At 47.4% G+C, this 20,775-nt stretch overlaps 1 protein-coding gene across 8 annotated transcripts in view; it reads right to left on the minus strand.

The window, feature by feature from the left end:
- TMEM164 (transmembrane protein 164) overlaps positions 1-20,775 on the minus strand; it is a 150,606-nt gene continuing 129,831 nt past the window's right edge. For all 8 annotated transcript variants that reach the window (XM_037512078.2, XM_037512074.2, XM_054695614.1 and 5 more), the window contains 2 exons: positions 1,962-2,062; positions 1-300 (listed from right to left, as the gene is read on the minus strand). In XM_037512078.2, coding sequence (XP_037367975.1) covers positions 94-300; positions 1,962-2,062 — 308 coding nt within the window. In that variant the 3' untranslated portion in view covers positions 1-93. The remainder of the gene's footprint in view (positions 301-1,961; positions 2,063-20,775) is intronic.

Consider the following 20,775-nt stretch of genomic DNA (forward strand, 5'->3'; position numbering starts at 1 on the left):
TGCCCTCTCCCATGATTTCATCAAGAACTGGGTGTTCCTCCAAGTCAAGTCAGGACTTGTTTCCTCAGGGAGAAAAAAAAACAACAAGCACCTTCAGTCTATTTTCTTGGCTGGAAGCCGGAGCAAATCTAGCAGATATTTACACAAGGGCCCAGCCATGTATGAGAACAGGATGACCAGCTTCCCGTGGGTCATGGTCATGAGAGTCTGGTGTCCCGAGGCCCAGATGCGATACCAGGGGCCGTAGAATGGGTCTGAGATGGCCGGACACAGCATGTTGTTCAAATTCACTTCGGTGACCTGCAGGGACAAGGGAGGTAGAGTGAGCGTTCACCATCCTTGGGCTTTCTCTGGCTTCTGCCAGTTCAGCCGTCTCTACCAAATGGGGAACTAGACAAGGAGGGATTGGCAAATCCCCACCTGTTCATAAAGGGATTTCTCTCCCCTAGGTTTTCTGAGCGGGCAAGTCTAGAGCCCTCTGAAGGTGATACGGTGTTTGGGGTAGGAAGGCCGTTGGGTGTTGCTCAGTCTTGTCTTCTGGGCGTGGCGGGGGGGGGGGGCGGGGGCTCAAAGCCCATGGCCATTCCTAAGCATGGACTATGTGCCTAGTTCTCGGAGCAGTATTACAGGCTGGAAGAGTGGCCAATGGCCTGGTCTCTGCCTTCACATAACTAGTAATCACTCAAGTTGGGGTGATCAGTCTAACTCTATCTGACCTCAGACCGGATGGCGCTCCCCAGGTCTTCCCCACCATGAGGAGATCTGAGGACTGGACAGAATGGGGTTGAGTCCACAGAGAAGATTTCATGAGGGAAGTGGCACTTGAATGTACTCATGGAGGATGGGAGGGCGTCATGGCGATGAATGGGGTGAGCACAGCCTTCCTTGTAGGAGGTGTGGTCTCAGCCAGGCCTGACGGTGGGGCTGAGCATGGTATGCATGGTGTGACATGAGGACACTGATTCCCCTGGAATCAAGGGATCCCAGTGGAGAGCAGTGAAGATAAGGGTGTGAAGGTCACACTGCTTCCTCCCAGAGCACAGGAGCCATTCGCGCCATTGGCAAGGAACTCAAATTACTCCCCAGCCAAACCAGAGCAGAGCAACATGCCGGGGGGGTTGAGGGGAGGGAGAAAGTGACTGTCTCTACACAGGCGCTGGTGACATCAGTTACATGCCTTCATCCTGCTTGGTCACGCAAGGCTGCACATGGCTAAGGCGACATTCACGCTATTGCGACACAAAACCGGACATGCCACTCCCGCCCGAGGACGGCCACAGCACCCGCCTTCCAGAGCCCTTCGTGCCCATTCACATTCAAGATGAGTCCTCACCATCTCTAGGGAGGTTGGGGATTTTGGACCATGTCACAGAAGGTGAGGTGACTCGGAGTGGTGGCAGACCTTTGGTTACTTACGACCCCTAGCCACAGCTCAAGCTCTTTCTATTCACTTTGTCACCAGTAACCACCCATGCACTCAGCAATCTTGGGCTTCAGATAATTCAACTACTGAGTCCAGCCAACCTCAGCTCTCCAGGGAGTTCTGAACACCCCAGAATGCCGTGGCTCTCCAATACCATCCTGCCATTGCGCACACAGCTCAGGGCCTTGAAACAGGCCCAGAATGAACCCAAGCTCAGAAACATCTCCCAGGCCCAGGGCCAGGGTAGGGTACTATCTCCCCGCAGGGACCACAGCAAACCATTTTCCGACCCAAATGGCCGTGGGTGAAGGGCATCCTTGCCTCCCCAGGGATGAAAGAAACAGTTATTGCTGAAGGATTCTGAAAACTCTTTGGAGAGGCCGAGGCTATGGACCATAAATCATCAACCCAGACACAACAACCAGACATCCTGGCCTTTGGCATCTTCTATTTTCAAAACAAAACGATACACCAGCGCCAACCAGGATTATCGAGATTTATGGAGAGCGCCAAACAGAGGGGACAGAACCAAACTTACCAGGCCCAGGATCTGCAAGACGCTGAAGTGGTAAAAGAACATGAGGCCAGTCGAGAGAAGGGCCCACTGGAAACTGCTGAGAGGCTCTGGGGTGTAAGCACCTGGAGGAAGAAAGGAGAAGGTGAGACAGTGGCCTGCTTTGGTGACCCACCTCAGGAGGGTACAGGTGCCAAGGCCACAGCTGCCACCTGCTGGCTACACCCCTTTGGTGGCTCAGCGACAGCCACTCAACAGACAGCCTGCTGATTAACTAGCTAGAGACTCAGTTAGCCCCCTCTGACCTCTGTTCTGCCACATACTTGCTGGGGACATTACAAAGAGATTTTTGATTAGAAAAGTAGTACATGCTCATTAAAGGCAATTTAGAAAATGTTAAAAGCAGAAACAAGAATATGGAAAAGACACATCCCCAGCAGTCTACCACTCGAAGGGACCCACAGCTAGGATGTGGGTATGTCTCCTTGGTTGTTTTTTCTCTATGTCTCAGGCGCTTCTATTTTTCCTTTAATATTTATATTTTCTCAAATTTTTATTCATTTGCCAATCGTGCACATAACTATATAAATTTGGGCTACACATCTACAGATGTGTTCACTTTACTCACCCTGCACCAAAGCTCCTGTGCAAATGCCCTATCCCTTTGGTTCCCCTACCTTCTCCTTCCACTCCCCTCTTTCTTCTTAAATTCACTACTGGGAGCTTACTGGATGTGTGTGTACAGTCATCTCTATCCATTACCGCATCTCCATAATCCCCACATTTATTTTTATCATTTCCAACTTTTCTAGAGACAAATGGCCACTGAGGTGGCCCAGGTAAGGCATGGGCCAGTAAGTAAGTAAGTAAGTAAGTAAGGCATGGTAGTTGAGAATGTAAATTCTGACATCACACATCTCTGGTTTCAAATTTGTGTTTGACCATGTCCTGGTTGCATGAGTGATGGGGCCACTTTAGATATGTTGAAATGGAGGTGTCTGTGGACTACCCGAATGGAAATGTCTCTTGGGGGCTGGGTGCTACCCAGGAAACGCATTGTGATGGGTGAGTGTGGGCACTGGGGCCCAGCAGATGCAGGTTTTCAAATCCTGGCTCCAGCTCTGGCTCTGTCACTTGGCTACTTCAGGGCCTTGGGCAAGTCTCTGTATCTCTTGAACCCAGTTTCACTCATTCATAAAAAGGGGTGCCATTGCCTACTTCCCCAGTGGCTGGATAGATCAGATGTATGAATTTAATTAGCTCATGATTATTGTGCTGTACTGAGATTTAAGAAATTTTATTATTATGGAGTCACAAACTCAAATAGAGACGAGATGAGGAGCCGAACATCCAGATGTAGGTGTCATCAGCACGTAACAGTAACGAAGGTCACAGAAGCATAGAGGGCCAAAGGGAGGAAGAAGGCTTGATGCAGAATGCCATGAACACCACAGGGCAGTGTGGTGGGGGTGAGGAGAGAAGAGGGGGCGATGGGAGACTGTAGCCCATTTGTGCTAGAAGATCCTTTGAGAGCATCCAACTCATCCATTTAATAGATGGAGAAACTGAGGCTGGAGGGCAATGCCAGGCAAAGTCACAAAAACATTGCCCTGGGGTCTCAAGACACTGCCAGGAGACTCAGACCTGAATGTTCCTGTTGCCACTTGTCCAGGCCTCCATCACCCCAAGTCGTACCCTCTTTCTCTTTGTCTTTCTATTCATCTAGTAGAGAGCGCCTCAAGGCTAAGGACCGTGGGGAACTGGTCTCTGAGTTTTTAGCACTGAGCACAGTGCCTGATGTGTGGAAGGCAGTGGGCTGTGAACTTGCACTTTGTGTGCTTTCTCGCCTGCTAAATGAGTGGCAACTGGGCCACTCACATTCATGGTAAGAGGGACCAAGGACCTGGGGGAGGCTAGTCCTTAGGCTCCGTCTCCTGCTCCCTTGAGCCCCTGAGCCATTTCTACAGGTGTCCTTCCCTCCAGCCTCGGCTTGGCTCCCCCTGGTGGCAGCTGGACAGTAGTGACAGCCCCTGTGGGCCAGGTGGAGGCTGCAGGAAAGGGAAGGAGAGGAAGCGGCCTCGGCCAGGAGGCGGCACAGCAGTCTCAGAGCTGGGGAATGCTGGAAGGAGGCCTTGACCTTGGGCAACCCGTCTGTCATCCTCTTCCTCCCCCACCAACCTGCCCTCAAGCCCAACCTTGTGCTGCCCTATGCTATAGGGGAGAAGGAACACCCAGACACTGCCAGGGTCACGATTTCCAGTGTTCTCACTTGCCCTAACCTCCACTTTAGCACCATTCATTCTGTGTTGCAACATCCATCCACGTCACCCTGTTAGTTCTCTGAAGCACCTCTTCACCTCCAGCAGCTGGCACACAGTAGGCATTGAATAAACAATCACTGCCTGGGCAAATGCCTGGCACAGACTTTCTGGAAAATCATAAAACTATAACCCTTTGGTTCAATACGACTACTTTGAGGACCACCATCAAATACCTAAAAAACTCAGCAAACTGCCCTTATTTACACAAAGATCTTTATACCTGTGCTACCTATACTGTTGAAAAACTGGAAACAAACCAAGCGGGCAGATAAGGTGAGTAAACCGCAGCAACTCAAGGTTGTGCAACAGTCCACGGCCATTCAAACGACAACCAGACCAACTATGTACCTGTGTGGCAAAGTCCCTGGCTAGTCACGGCAAGTACAAAAGAGAGGACAGCAAACTGTACACTGGAGATGGAAAATACAGCTCAGTGGTTCAGAACAAGGGCCTGGGGGTCAGAAAACCTTGGGTCTGAATCCTGTCTCTGCCACTGCCTATAGGGGTATCCTGGGGAAAACTGCTCTGCCCCTGTAAGTCCACTGTCCTACGTGCAGCCTGGAGGGTGCACCTCTAGAGGTTGCTGAGTGGAGTAAGAGATACAGAAAAGTAAATACAACAGCTCAGCTGGCACACAGATGGCAGCTGCTATTTTTATCATGGCAGCCACAACCACCTCATAACAGACTGGAAAATCTCGTAAAAAACTGGAGAAGATGGGGCCTCTTGTGAAGAGGCGATCTTCTCTCTGAAAGGGGACGCTGACTCTGGTGTCTCCTGCCCTTTCACGCCTGTTAGTTCTTTTCACTGAAAAGATGATCGAATCCTCAATGTCTTTGAAAAATAAGAAAGGGAAGCACCCTGAGAAGAGGTGACCCATTCTGCATAGACACATGCAGATCGTCTGCATCCGCACATCATTCTCTTGCTTCTGTATACCTGGATGTGGCCCTTGGGATAATCCCAGTGAAAACCAGTTTTCCTTTAAAGGAAAATAGAAACTTAAGCACTTTTAGAAAAATTAAACACATAAAACATTTTTCTCCTACTTTAAGAAAAAATGTGACATTTTCTACTAGCATCTTCTATCCCAGGAGGTAGAAGTATTTCAGCTCTGGAAGGTAGGAGGAAACCAAGATAATAGCTTTTTCTGAAATCGATTTCTGCCAGAAGGAAACTTTATGAGTGCTACGAAAGAAGTCAATTGTGCCACCAGCTGCAAAGACCTATCCCCAGAGTCCTCCCCAGGGCCCTGTGTCTCATCCTATGGTCCCACCCAGGAAGGACTTACACCAAGGGACGGGACCGGGCAGGGTGGCGTCACATTCTCCAATCTTCTTCCCACTCCCTTCAACTCGCTCACTTCTTTCTATACGTTACCCGCTCATTCACCATCCACCGAGTGTTCAGTGAGCACCAGAGTCGGCGCAAGGCAGTGGGCTAAAGAAGTAAAGGTAGCCTGGGCCCTGAGCATGAGCCTGCAGCTGACAAGTGAACGACGAGATAGTACAGCAAGGAAAGCACAGGGAGCAGTGGGGGCACTGAGGAAAGGGAGCTGGAAGATATGACACTCGAGGTGAGCTGTAAAGAGCAGGAGTTGTTGGGGAAGGAGCCTGAACATCCCGGGCTGAGGACACAGCCTGAGAAAGGCGTGGGGGCAGGAGTGGCGTGCTGCTGGCATGTGATTATAGCAAGTCTGTGTTACTGGAGCATGAAGTGGGAGGGGACATGGGTAAGAGGCGAAGCTGGAGACACAGGCAAGTGGGCCCAGGTCATGAAGAGCCTTGTCTGTTATGCCAGGGAACTTGGCCTTAATCCTACATGAGGAAGAGCCATGGAGAAGGGTTTAAAGTGGGGGTGGGGCACAGTCAGATTCACGTTTTGGCTAACTACAGTGTTCTGGCAGCAGATGATGGATGGAGAAGGACAGGACTGAAGACTGGCTCAGATACTGCTGTGGTGCTACAGATAACCTGGCAATGTGTTGGCCATGAAGGAGACTAGTCTAGGGTGACTCCCAAGCCAATGACTTCAGTAACCAAGAGGAGTTGATTTAGGGGAGAGATGAGTTCAGCTTGGGCCATGCGGACACTGAATGCTTGTAGGTATTAAAGTAGTCATCTCCAATAGGCTGGGGGTGTCCAGGTCTAGAGCTCAGGGGAGGGACATGGCCTAAAAACAGAGCTTGGGGTGTAGAGAATCTCAATGAAGAATTCACAGAATGAGCCTAGAGGACCCACCCAGGTCATAGCCTGGGAAAGAGCAATAGCTTCCACAAGTAGATCCATAAAAAAAGCCTAAAGATTAAAGGCTACCACTACCCATACTGGTAATTTATATTTAAAGGAATTAAAATTAAATAAGATTAGAAATTTGGATCCTTAGTCACACCAGTCACCCTTCAAGTGCCCAATAACCATACGTGCTTAGTGGCTACCCTATTGGGCCAGGTTGGGCCAGAACATTCTGTCCTCCTCCTTCTCCTCTCCCCCTCCTCCTCCTCAGAGAAAATTCCCCTGGGAACATACTTCCCTGGTGAGGTACAGTAAAGACAAGCATTTCCGGGCCTCCCTGGTGGCGCAGCGGTTGAGCGCTGGGTTGCGAAGCTGTCCGCAGCCTCTGCAGCGCCGGTTCCATCCCCGGCCGCGGGCGAGTGTCCCACATGGCGCGAGACCTCTCCTGCCTCCCGCTGCTCCCCTCAGCAGTGTACTTCGGTCCTTCTGCCTGATCTGCTCTCTGCTCTGGCTCTGGTGAATTCTCTCACCCTCCCGCTCTTCTGACTGTACCCAGTGCTTGTATAAATAAATAAATAAATCTTAAAAAAAAAAAAAAAAAGACAAGCATTTCCACTGGGTTTTGCAATTACATGCTGATCACTGCTCATCTTTTCTACAGCAATACCAGGAAAGAAGCCATGCAGGAGCAGGGTGGTACGAGGTAGAGAAAAGTTTTCCAGGGACACACGGTAAGGAAGGGAACTCCAAAACAAGGAACAGCATATGCAAAGTAACAGAGAAATCATTTAAATAAATTCCCAGCATTTTCAATCACCTGCCTGAATGTCCCCTTCATTCTTTTGCTCTTGCCCAACCAACCTCTCCTCACAAGGGACCTGCTTCATCTCTAGCCCTCTAAAGGCTTTTCTCCTTTGGCCCATGTACATACAATAGATAACTTCTTTCTTGGCATTGTTGTTTCCAGAGCAGCGGCCCTCCTTTCCCCCTCAAACCCCACAACCACACACTGTTGCCATCTGATAACCTTCCATTCTATAGTCATGTGGATTGTGGCCGACAGTATTACCTAAAGATATCAGTACCTGACTGGTAGCAAAACCATGGTCATATTTCTTGATAATTTCCACATATGCCTAGATGAAACTTTCAGCAGTCGCCTGGTCTCTTATCCCCTGGCCTTACAGTTCTCTTCAATGATCTCGTCTCTAGTGTACCTTAGCCACTCATTCTCATGGCTGTGACTCAGACCTTATATTGATGGATGTCTTATAATGATGGATGCCCCTCCATAGCCTCCAAGTCAAGCATTTCCTCTTCAACCACCACATCGATCTTTCTAAGCTATCCCCTCTAACGCAGGCCCCAACACTTCTTTGACCTCAGCAGGACCTGATTCATTGGTCCTGCCATGATTTCGTTGCTCCTCATGGCTCCCTCCTTCCTCCTTAAATTCCATGGCCCATCATTCTAATTATCCCTGGCGTACACCTTCAACACCATTGCTCCTCTCAAAGGCACATCAGTTCTTGAATAAAAATCAGTCCTGGCCATATTCCAATCCCCTCCTCCCCTCTGCTGGCACCTACACAGCTGAATAGGGTGGGAGAAAAACTAGCGCTGACTGTTCTCACTTCAAACGTGTGACCAAAAAACCTCCAGTGCATCCTTCCTATCACCGTGCAATCACACCGCACTCCCAGCCCCTTCTCACTCTCACGCTCTCAGGCCACATCTCCTCTTTGCTCAGATCTTCAATACTTCTTTCCCTTCCTTACTCTCAAACGATGACCTTGATTTCCACTTCACTGAAAAAAAGGGGATCAAAAACTTCCACAATTTCTCACAACCACAACTAACCACTTACCTACATCAGTGCCCAATACTCTGTCTTCACCCCTGTTATCTCGGGGATCCAGCCGTCCCCACTATATCAAGACCCGGTTCCCTCTCACCTATGCAACTATCAGTCCAGCAACTGTTTCCTTTCTCTTCCATCAGCAAGCTCTTCTTGCCTCGCTTATTCCCCTTAGCACATAGAAACTCAATGTACCATAATAGCTCCATTCTGAAACAAACGCTTGACCTCTCTTCCCCCTGCAACCACTTGGCTCCTCTGCGCCCCTTCACAGCAAAACTCCTGGAAAAGAACTGTCTATACAGGTGCTGTCCAATATGACAGCTACTGGCCATGCGCGGCCACTGAGCATTTGAGATTGGGCTCGTTTAAACTGGGATGAGCTATTAGGGTAAAAATGCACACTGGATTTGAAAGGGAATAAAATATCCTAGTAATTACTTTATATTGAACATACCGAACTGATAATATTTTCGATATACTGGGTTAAATAAGATACAAGAAGTGTATAGTATTAAAGTTAATTTCACCTGTTGCTTTTACCCCTTTTAATATGACTATTAGCAAGTTTGAAATTACACATGTGCCACACATATTTTTACCGAACAGCACTTGTCTGTACTCCCTGTCTACAATTCCTCTCTTGCGGTTATCTCTTCAATCACTATCACCAGGCTCCTCCCCCAACCCCTTCACCCCACCGAAACAGCTCCCATCAAGGTCACACATGAACGTTCCATTGCTAAATCGAATGGTCAGTTCTCAGGTCTCATCTTACATATCCTCTCATTCTTAGAACATCCTTCGCTTGCCCTCTGGGGCACTGCGCTCCCTTAGCAGTTCTCCTTCTGTCTCTTTTACTGGTTCTTCCTCATCTCTCTGACTTGGGAATAATGAAGAAGATCATAACCTTTTTCTCTTCTCTATATACAGAAGATCCCTGACTTACAACAATTTAACTTACACTTTTTCTGACTTTATGATGGTGTGAAATTGATGTGCATTCAGTAGGAATCATACTTCGAATTTTTAATTTCTATCTCTTCCCAGGTTAGTGAGGCTCTCCTGTGATCCTGGCCAGCGACAGTGAGCCCCAGCTACCATGCCACTTACATGAGGATAAATAACCAATACTCTGCTGTGTACTATGTTGTCAGCATTTTCAACTTAACTGTATTTTCCACTTATATTTCACTTATAGGGATGCAACCCTATGGTAAATTGAGGAAAATTTGTACTTTCATCCCCTAGGTGATTTCAACCAAACTCGTGACTTCAATATGATCTACATGCTAATGACCCCAGAACTGATACTCAGCCCACCAAGGCTTCAAACACTCACAGTCTAACCAATATCTACACTTGGATATCTAGGGGGCATCTTACACTTAAACCCAAATTTCTGATCTTGACTCCTCTACTGTTCTCAGAGAATCACTCCCTCCTCCCAGCACCCACATGTACAAATACTCCTCTCCCAGACTAATTTCTTTTTTTTTTTTTAAGATTTATTTATTTATTTATACAAGCACTGGGTACAGTCAGAAGCGCAGGAGGGTGAGAGAATTCACCAGAGCCAGAGCGGGGAGCAGAGCAGGCAGAAGGACCAAAGTACACTGCTGAGGGGAGCAGCGGGAGGCAGGAGAGGTCTGCGCGCCATGTGGGACCCTCCTCCGGTGGTCGGGGAGCAGCCGGGGATCGAACCGGCACTGCAGAGGCTGCGGACAGCTTCGCAACTCAGCGCTCAACTGCTGCGCCACCGGGGAGGCCCTCCCAGACTAATTTCAATGTGTGGCCCAACATGTCTCAGCCAAGTAACTTGCATCAACCAACAGGGCACTGTCATAAAGGTGCAGTCAGGGGCTTAATAAGTACTTGTGACCTGGGGCTTGCCCTCTTGGAGTGCTTCCCATGCCATGAAAGGCCATGTGGATAGTGAGACCCGGTCATCCCAGCTGTCCCAGTCAGGACCAGGAGGAAAATGTCTAGTCAGCCCAGGACACCATAGCAAAATACCACATATCGGGTGGCTTAAACAAGAGACACGTATTTCCTCATAATTCTGGAGGCTAAGGAGTCCAAGATCAAGGTGTTGGCAGATTCAGGGTCATGTTAAAAGCCTACTTCTTGGTTCATACATAGTCATCTTTTTGCAGCATCCACACATGGTGGGAGGGGTGAGGGAGCTCTCTGGCCTCTTCATATAAGGGCACTAAGCCCATTCACAAGGATCTCACCTTCAGGACCTCATCCAAGCCTAATTACCTCTCAAAGACCCCATCTCCAACTGCCATCACACTGGGGTTAACATTTGAACCTATGAATTTTGGAGGGGAAACTAACATTCAGTCCAAAACAAAGAACATCCCAGTCAATGCACACATTTGCGAGAAGTATGTCCTTGTTTTAAGCCATTAAGTTGCAAGAGTGCTTGTTACATAGATAACAGATAACTGAAAGAGCATTTCCTTTTTCCCACCCCCCCAAAGGGCAGGAAGCAAGCACAAAACCCTTCTTCTTCTAGTGTGCCTTATCTCAATAAATGCTTATCCATGTTAGTTATTCAGGTCAAAGATCTTAGCATCATTCTTTTTTTTTAAAGATTTATTTTTATTTATTTATTTATTTATACAAACACTGGGTACAGTCAGAAGTGCGGGAAGGTGAGAGAATTCACCAGAGCCAGAGCGGGGAGCAGAGCAGGCAGGCAGAAGAAAGTACACTGCTGAGGGGAGCAGCGGCCTGCGCGCCATGTGGGACCCTCCCTGGTGGCCGGGGAGCAGCCGGGGATCGAACCGGTGCTGCAGAGGCTGCGGGCAGCTTCGCAACCCAGCGCTCAACCGCTGTGCCACCAGGGAGGCCCAAGCATCATTCTTGACTCCTCTCTTTCTCTCGTATGTACCCATCAGCAAATACTGTTGGTATATACCCAGAATGCAATGACTTTTCTCTGCTTATACTATTAGTACACTAGTCCAAGTCACTATCATGTCCTTCCTGGATGATAACAAACATCACTTTGTTTCCCCACAGTCTAATTTCAGCATAGCAACTGGGTAATCCCTTGAAAAATTAAATCAGATTATGTCAGTCCTCTGCTCACAATCCCTCAACGACCTGCAGTCTCCCTAGGAATAAAATATCAAATCCTTACAGTTGTCTCCAAGACCCTATACATACTATCTGCTCCCTCGCCTGTATCTCCTCTCTGACCTCATTTTCTACTACATTCCCCTTCCTTCACACACTCCAGACAATGACCTTCTTGCTATTGTTGGGATATTCCTGAAATACTCCTGCCTCAGGGCCTTTACTTGTATCATGTAATCTGCTGGCCATATCCTTCTCCCAAATATCCGAGAATCTGCTTCTTTGCCTGCAAGACTTCACTCATCTGTCACTTTCTCCGTGGGTCTTCTTCCTTTTATATGAAGCCACCTCATTTAAAATTGCAGCCCCCTTCATCTACTCGATAGCACTATACCCTTTACCCTGCTTTATTGCTTCCTCTATGGCACTTAACATCATGTGATGATAAATCTAATATAAAACAGCATGTTTTACTTTTTTTCTTTACTGTCCGTCTCCTTCTACAAGAATGTAAGCCCCGTGAAAGCAAGGATATTTATCTTTTTGCTCACGGCTTTATTCACAGCAATTAGAACAATGCCTGACACAGAGTAGGGATTCAAAAAATATTTGCTGAAAGAATGAATAACCCAGTATGTTTTACACAGTTCAGTATCACCGCACTATCCTATGGGAGGGAAGGCAAAAGAGGAGATGACAGCCAGTTCATGAGGAATCGTTTGTGTGTTAGATATTGTGGACTTTACAAATCACTTGGAGATCTTGTTGAAAGGTAGGTTCAGTTGCAGTATGTCTGGGGTGGGGCCCTGCGTATCTGTAGTTTCCATAGACTTTTGGTCCTCAGATCATACATTGAACTGAAGGACTATAGTTCAGTGTCTGGCTGCAGATGGACATAAGATGAGAATAAAGGCAGGCGGACCAGTGAGGAGACTGTTACCTTACACTGACTCAGGAACAATGACAATGTGATCTGAACTAAAGTAGGAGTAACTGGGAATGAATTTGAGAATTGATCAAGTGGTTGAACTGACAGGATGTGGTCAGTGATTGCAGATGGCAGAGAGAAGAGTGAAGGTCAATGGTTACCTGTCACATTTCTAGCCTGCGTAATGAGTGGGTGGTGATGTCATTCAATGGGGTGGGGAATATCAGAGAAGGCAAAAGTTTGGGGACAGGGAAGAGAGTGACAGGCTTAGTTTCTCACAACTATGCCATCCCATATTAGCATATTAGTACCCTCTAAAGGAGACAACTCCATTTCCAGCTTCTGCAAGGCTTAGTTGCCCAGAAGATATACCTGCATGGCACAACCCCACAACGACCATGAATATGTCACTCCCCGTTGGCAGTCACTGAATGCAGGCCCAAGTCAGGTTAGCCTTCATCCAGGTAACTAACCAAAGCAACTGTATTCTGTCCTGTTGGATGTACAGGAAGTGAAGGATGGCCTGAGTTGTCTGCTAATGTGGAAGGTCCATCTTGTCGACCTCCTATCCTGAGGGGCTGGTGAGCCTACTTAGCCCAGGCTTTACCCTCCAAGTACCTTGTGGGGCTGACAGAGACAACCGGTCTATGACTAAGACAATGTAAAGAGCCACTTTCATCCATGAGGATCAGAGAGCCAGTCCTCTGCCAAATGCATGCAGAAAAGGACCCCAAGGCAAAGAATCCAAGTTTGATCTGTGCAGACCAAACCCCTCTAGGCTTCAGTGTCCCTCTGTCAAGGAAATTCCAGACCCTCCCTGCACTACAGGAGCACTGCAGGAACTGGATAGCTAAAGGAGCACAGAGATGCTCTACAGAAAAAGCTGCTGAAACAGAGAACACCACTGTATCTCACATAAGCTAGGTGATTAGTATTAGTTGGATCTCTGGTGAGTTTTCTGAAAAGTTGTGGTGGGGGGAGCAATACTGGGATCATTGAGGCAATGAGACTTAACCTTGTGTATCAGAATCCCCTAGGGGGTGCTAGTCAAACTTGCACAAACATCCAGATGCCCTGCAGGGTTTTCAGAAGGCAGCTTGTTAGGCCCCACCCCAGAGCTCTTGATTCAGGAGGTCTGGGGCAGGGCCTGGAAGCCAGAATCTGAGAATTTACACTTCTCATGGGTTCCCTGGCCAGGCTGCTGCTGCTGCCGCCGCTCCAAGGACCACACACCTTGAGAACCCTTGTCCTAGAGAACTTGTGAATGCAAATTCTTGGGCCCTGCCCCAGAGACTTGACTCTAGGAGATCTAGGTGGGCCCGGAAATGTCCATTTTAGGAAAAGCACCTCAGGGACTCTGATTGCAGGTTCTCTGACCATTCAGGAGAAACTGACTTAGTGGGCATCCTAGAGTGGGAAGAGGTACCAAGAGACCCACAGCAAGTCACTGCAGAGGGGCCCCAAGCGGTCAGGTGTGAGCGAGGAGTGGCATGCCCCAGAAACTGGTAGAATTAAGGTGGGAAATGCTTAACTTAATACCTTAGTCCCACAAGGTACTCTGGTGGCCCAATTACTTCCTCCTTAGCAGGGAAACCCCCAAAGGATTCAGAAACTCACCGACCCAACCTGTTGTACAAGGCTCAGCTTTTAGCCAGCTGTTCAAACTCCCCAGCTCTTCCCCCACCCACTAACCCTTCTAGAGCCATCACCATTTGTGGAGTCACTAACCCTTTTCCCTGGGTCCTCACCTGACCAGCAGAACGGAAATGGGAAGCCAGTGAATGTGAACTTTCCCAGCATCCTAGGCAGGAGGGGCGATGGGCTAACCTGAGGGGAGGGCAAGAGGCACAACCCAGAACCAAGATGGGTAGGACCTCGGGCCAGTTTTGAAGCTGTCACAAGCCAAAATGCTCTTGCTTTAACTGCCCTAGGCACTGGCACAGGGGCTGTATCCCAACCCTCATCCTCAAGGAGGTAAGCCTAAAACCCATTCAGGGAGAAGTGGCTGGTCTGCATCAAACAACATTGGGGTTCTGACACCCTAGTTTCTGAAAATGTCCCCAAAGAGCAATTGAATTGCTTGTATTTTCCAAACAACCTCCAAACCCTGCAGTTGAGTCCACTGCTCCCAGATTCTGAAGCAAGCGCTCCCTCTAGTGAAATGGAAAGGGATTGCCGAGCAGGCTGGAGGTAGGGCTTATGCTAGCGCCAGGCAGTGGGGTTGTCTGATCTATCTTTCCCCCCAACCCCAACCCTCCCCTGCAGCTTGAAGCCACGGACAAACCCCTTCTCAGAACAAGGCTTCAAAGGCCTAAAATAAAAGACAAAGGATTAGGAAAGAAGTCAGTGATATTAAAACACAGTTATCAAAATATTGAAACAGATTTGTAACATAGTACTTTTGGGTTTCCTCACTAATGAATTTAATAATAAGATCTAGCAGCAAGTCTACCACCCACAGTAATTTCAAAGCCGTGATGAACACAAACAGGATTCTGAGCTGTGTGCAACCACTGTAATATGATAAGAAGTCACCTGATTGCCACTGACAACAAAGTCGCAGGTATTGCTGACATGGCTGGTGCTGGAACATTCTGCTAGAGACTAGTGACAATGACGATGTGACTGCTTGTCCCCATCCAAGCTGACAGACCCTTCAATTCTTATTTGTGGGCCTCAGGTTAAGAACACCAGCCAAAATAAAAACCATCATAACCAACCCACCCCCACCCCCCTCAAAAAAAAAAAAATCCACGAGGCTGAAGAAAGGGGAGATCCCAGGGGAGAGAGCTGTGTCACCAGTCCCAGGTGTCCTTAACACTGAGCAGGCTCTCCTACCCCCATCCGGGGCTGACTGCCTCCACCCCGCTAGATCCTGAGACCAGGTCTCACATCCACAATCCTTTCGTACCCGCCACCTCTGCAGAACAAGGTCCTCCTACCCCCCTCGCCCTAAGGATGCCTGGCTCTCCCCTGTGGACACTGCTTCGACCCTCTGGCTTCTCACAGTGGTTCATTGTTTCTCATCCTTCTATCCTAGCAGCAAACTTACTTGGGGAAAAGGGAGCTGAATGTTCCCCTGACCCCTACCCCTACCCCACCCCCATTATTGCTTTGAGATGTTCACTCTTCTCTCTCCTCCTTTCAAGCTTCAGCTCCTATTGCTTGTCATGGTCACCCTGTGTGCTCCAGGTCACTATCAGATTTATCGTAGATAGCTGTCACTTGGCTTACCGCCTGCCATTTCACATTAGCTCTTTACCTGCCAGTATTCTGGGTGGTTTCAACATCCTTGGGGAAGAGATGGGAAGTGGGGTGGGGGTGGGGGAGGGGTGTTCCTTCCCACACCTCAACCTCATGGCTTCTTGAACCTCCTCAACTCGAGATCTGTATTCTCCACCTCGTCACCCACACATCAGGCTTCAGTCAGATCTCCCAATTGCCACACCTCAGTTAGGACCCTCTGACCATAACCTCCCAGAGCTCCCACCTTCCTACCCTCATACCTGCTGTGCACCCACAGACCCTGTGACCTCTGATCCCTTGGGGCCCCATCTCTTCCCCCAATGAGCATCTCCTTGTTCTTCAGGTCTCCAACATCACTTCCTTCCATAATAGCTTGGACCCCATGACCAAGCACTTGAACTCTCACCTAGGTTCCCTCAACTCTCTGGGTGAACAAGGGGGGCAGAGGGAACTCTATCCTTCTCTGCCACACTTCTGCCTACCCCACACTAACTCATCCCTGAAGTGTGGCTTCTGGAGATGAGGACCTAAGAAATGGTTTGGGTCACGTTTTATTGGCTTAGTTGGCAGAGACAGGGAATATCAGCAAGCAGGAACCAAACTAACACTGGCAAGCTAAGTGACAGAAACTCTCGTGAGCGCTTTACACACGTTAACCCATTTACTGCTCAGGACGACCCTCTGGGGAAGTACTACTGTTATTCTTATTTTACCTAGATGAGGAAATTGAAGCACAGAGAAGTTGAGGAACTTGGCCCAGGTCACACAGCAAGGAAGTGACAGCCCCAAGACTTGAAACCAGGAAGTCTAGCTTCGTCATGGGCAGCACATGCTCTTCACTGCTGCATATCTCAGAAGATGCTCTCTCGTTGGGCAGCCAGGCCTGTTCATCCTCCTGTCTAACCTCTCCGTGCTCTGACTGAGTGGAAATTAAGTTCAGGCTCGCTCTATAGACCTGGCCGCCTTAGATCCTCAGAGCAGGAAGGAAGCACACTTAAGTGTCAAGGTCAAAATCGCAAGGTCTAACCAGGGGCGCCCTATATTGGAGGTGCTGGGTACCTGCTCAGCTAGTAATAAAGGCACGCTCTTTCCCATTCTGCTCTTGTTCCTTGGTTGGCAATCTGGATAGAAAAAAGTATAGCAGAATGAACAAGAATCTCTCCTGAACTCTGAACACCCCTTGTTTTCTGGATTTTTTACAATATTAACTCTAGTTATAAAGCCCCAGCCAGGGGATCTGCTCTTGCACTCAGGCTCACCCTCCTGGAGAAAATGGGGTGATCCTAGACCATGCCAAGAAAATGTTCTGAAATCTGTTTGAGGAGTGCTGTTCAGTGCTCCTCAACCTAGCTGACCACGTGCAGCTATTTTGATTTCAATTCCTCAAAAATTAGCAATTTCTTAGTCTCACTTCTGCTCAGCAGTCACTTGGAACCAGTGGTCACTGTACTGGACAGAGCAGATAAAGAATATCCTGATCATCACAGAGAACGCTATTGGACAGCATGGAGGCAACCCAGACTGACCCCTCCCCCCATTGCCTACAGCAGGTACTGCTCTTACCATTCCCCTCCTCAATCGACCATAAGCCTTTTGTCCTCAGATTGTGTCGCACTGTAATTCATCTGCTTCCCTTTCTCTCTAGTGCCTTCAATGTTTCCTCTTAGCACCCGAACACATCCAGCCTTGGGCAGACAGAGGGCGGCAGGGGGTGGGGGGGAATCAGAGAAACCCTAACCCTGCTTCATTAATGCCCTTAACTTCTCCTTCCTGTCTGGCCCCACTTCTCCAAAGGCCTTACTTTTATGGAACTCTCTGAAACAACCTGGTGCTCTTGATCACAACTACTTTGATGAAAATTTCTAGAGCATCATGACTACTTTGATGAAAATTTGTAGAGCAGGTCCTCCAACAATGCTGTCTCAGTCAACGCCATCTTGCTACTGTTTCTATGGTAGCTTTTGTCTCCACATTGTTATCCACCACCTTTCTATCAAGGGTACTGAGTCAGCTTCTAGCCCAGACTCCCTTGAACAGTTCCAGAATACTCCACCCAACTTCCTCCTGGACAGCTCAACCTAGATAGCTTAGAAGCACCTCAAACTGAAGTAAAATCACCTTCTACCACTCCTTTCTATGCCCCTTTCATCAGTGGTTTCTGCCCCCTCCACAAGCCCCTATTAGGTCAAATTCCTGGGGCTTCATAGACTTCACTGTCTCCCTCATTCCCATGGCATCTTAATTATAATGAAGACTACCGATTATTACCATGAATTTATTAATTAAAATAAAAATGAACACCTGAACCTCATGCCACACCCTCTGCTCTTAAAGATGAACAGGTTTGAGTACTGCCACCTAGTGGCGACATGCAATTAGACTCCACAGCTGGCAGCTGCAATGCTCTGTGCATATATAGAAAGTATAAGGGGAAGATTCAGAAAAATGTGCCTTAGGCTGCCTGGGGAAATCAGAGACAGCTCCAGAGAGGAGGTAGCACCTTTGATACAATTCATAAAGGAGGACATGGAGTTTGCCAGGTTCTGGGTAGAGAGGCTGGTGTGTACGTGGCCATGGGGGGGAGGAGGGAATAAATCTGTCAGCAGATTTATTTGCATGGGAGGTAAAGTAATGGCGGTTGGCGTCTAAGTGCATGGAAATGAGGTTAAAAAGACAGCAAAGGTCATATTTTTAAATAGTGTTGAATGCCATGTGAAGGAGTTAATCTTTAGGCCAGGATTTTTAAGCAGTGGAGCAAAATCTGATCTGGGTAATTAGTGGGCAGGGAGATAAGAGAGAAACATAAGTAGCCCTGGTAATAGAAAGTGGGAGCTGGGACTAGGAGGGGTGGTGGGGATAGAGACGAAGAGCCAAATTTGCAAGAACTGTAAGTCTCTGGATCATCAGAATGTATGAACTGATTGGTAGAGGGAGTGAGGGAGATCCAGGCAGTTGTCTAGGCTTTGGCACTGGATGGATGGTGAACCTCTAAGATACGAAATAAACAAGAGCAGGTTGGAGGAAAGGGTAAAAAAAAAAATGAAAAGTCTGATTGCAGACATGTTTCTTTTTAAGCACCTCTGCTACTTATCCAACCTGCAGTTAGATCTACAGCTGGGGGACACTGGATCCACGGGGCAAGCTGAGCAAAGAGCCGAAGGAGGAGAGAAGGAAGAGAAGCAGTGATAGGGGTGACATGGAACCCAAAGGTGAAATAGGCACCTTAAAGGAGAGATACCAGCCGCATGGATTCCACTGACAAACGTGCACTCAGTAAGTGCAAGACTCTGGCTTTAGAATTGAGCAAGGCACAATTCTGACCGCCAGAGCCCAAAAAGTCCAGTTGGGAGACAGATGTGCAGTTAATGAATGACAGGTAGTAGAACAGTGGTGGAAAAGAAGGCACAAGAGGAAGAAGGAAGATGGAGGAGGTGGAGGAGGAGGAGGAGAGTATCTAGCATTATGTGCCAGGCACTGTACTATGTACTAAATCAGTCTCTCTTGTCAGAAAAGTCATGATGCATTTTTGCTTGAAAAACATAGAAAAAAATATGTCATGACTTTGCTGACAACTCACTATCTCTCTTTATATATATATATATATATATACATACATACATACACACACACCCATCCATCCATTCATTCAACCATCCATCTATTAATCTACCTATTCATCTATCTGCTCATTGAATCCTCACAACACTCGGTGAAGTACAATTACCGCCCTCATTTTACAAATGAGAAAACAGACGCAGAGAGGATAAGGCACTAAACCAAGCCCCAGAACCATGATCTGAACCCACATTCTACCTTAATTCAGTGCCACATGGAGAAGGAGCATAGTGTGAGGTGAAACCTGCCTGCCTGGTATCAAATGCCAGTTTATTATTTTTTTAATTAAATTTTATTTTTATATTCCCCATACAATTGCAGCCCCCTTATTTTGACCCCAATCCCTCCCCTCCCCACCCCCCACCCCCCACCTCTCTGGTTCATAGTTTTTTGTTGATTTTGATTTTCACTTTCTTATAGTTATTCATTTTCCTGGTCCCTTATTTAAGTTTTCTAGATTCCTGCTATGACTGAGACCATCGGTATTTTTCTTTTTCTTTCTGACTTATTTCGCTGAGCATGATCCCTTCCAGCGCCATCCATGTTGCTGCAAACTGCATGTGTTTATCTTTTTTGAATACTGAGTAATATTCCATGGTGTATATGTACCACATCTTCTTGATCCAGTCATCTATTTTGGGGCATCAAATGCCAGTTTAAACTATAGTACAGAGGCACCTAAACTGTGTAGTGCCTTGGGGAGTTTGGAGGAGTCTGGGGAGAGGAAATAGACCCCGTCTGAGAATAAAGGTTTTAAGTATATCAAATAAAATATACAGGATTACAACAGGAACCACTCATGCTGAAATACCTTTATCAAAATATAATTTAAAAACCTAATCTTTTTAAATTTTAACATAATGAAGTGCATTTTTTTTCAAGATCTCTGCTGCAAGTGTAACATGCAAAGAAAATCTGTGATTTACATTAACGACAACATGCCAAGTACTGCTAAAGTAATTGTGGATTACTGCCTATGATTCACAACTGAAGGAAATATTATATTTCAGTTTGAGTCCATGCAAATGAACACATGTCTATTTTACTCATCCAAGATCAGGGGCTCTGTAAAGTCCAGTGAGTGTTGTGAGGATCATATAAGATCAAGATTATACACATGAAAAGCTAACCCAGTACCCAGTTTATGGAAAATGTACAATAAATGTTAACTTGTAAGATGGATTAATATTTGAAAAGTGCAGTGTGTGGATGTAACAATCACTCATTCATTCAGCCTGAAACATCAAGAATAAAAGAACAAGTCCTGTCCATAGGGACCCGGCTTATAGAGAGACACCTGCAGGGCAGTATGGGAAGGACTGCAACAGAAGAGTTACAGAGGACTTCCTGGAGAAGGTGACCACTGACATGAATTTTTAAACTCATCAATATCTTTCAGACCAACAAGCTCAACATGGACATTCCCAGGAAAATTCATGGCATTTTCAAGGGCAAAGAGGCAGGAAAATCATGCAGCAAACTCATAGAGCCCTAAGGATTTTGGTATCACCAGAGTGTGGTATACAAGGAAGAGAGGGCAAAGGGG

This window comes from Talpa occidentalis, unplaced genomic scaffold (genome assembly GCF_014898055.3).
Source record: "Talpa occidentalis isolate TD23 unplaced genomic scaffold, MPIMG_talOcc4v2.1 talOcc4.15, whole genome shotgun sequence".
Lineage (NCBI taxonomy): Eukaryota > Metazoa > Chordata > Mammalia > Eulipotyphla > Talpidae > Talpa > Talpa occidentalis.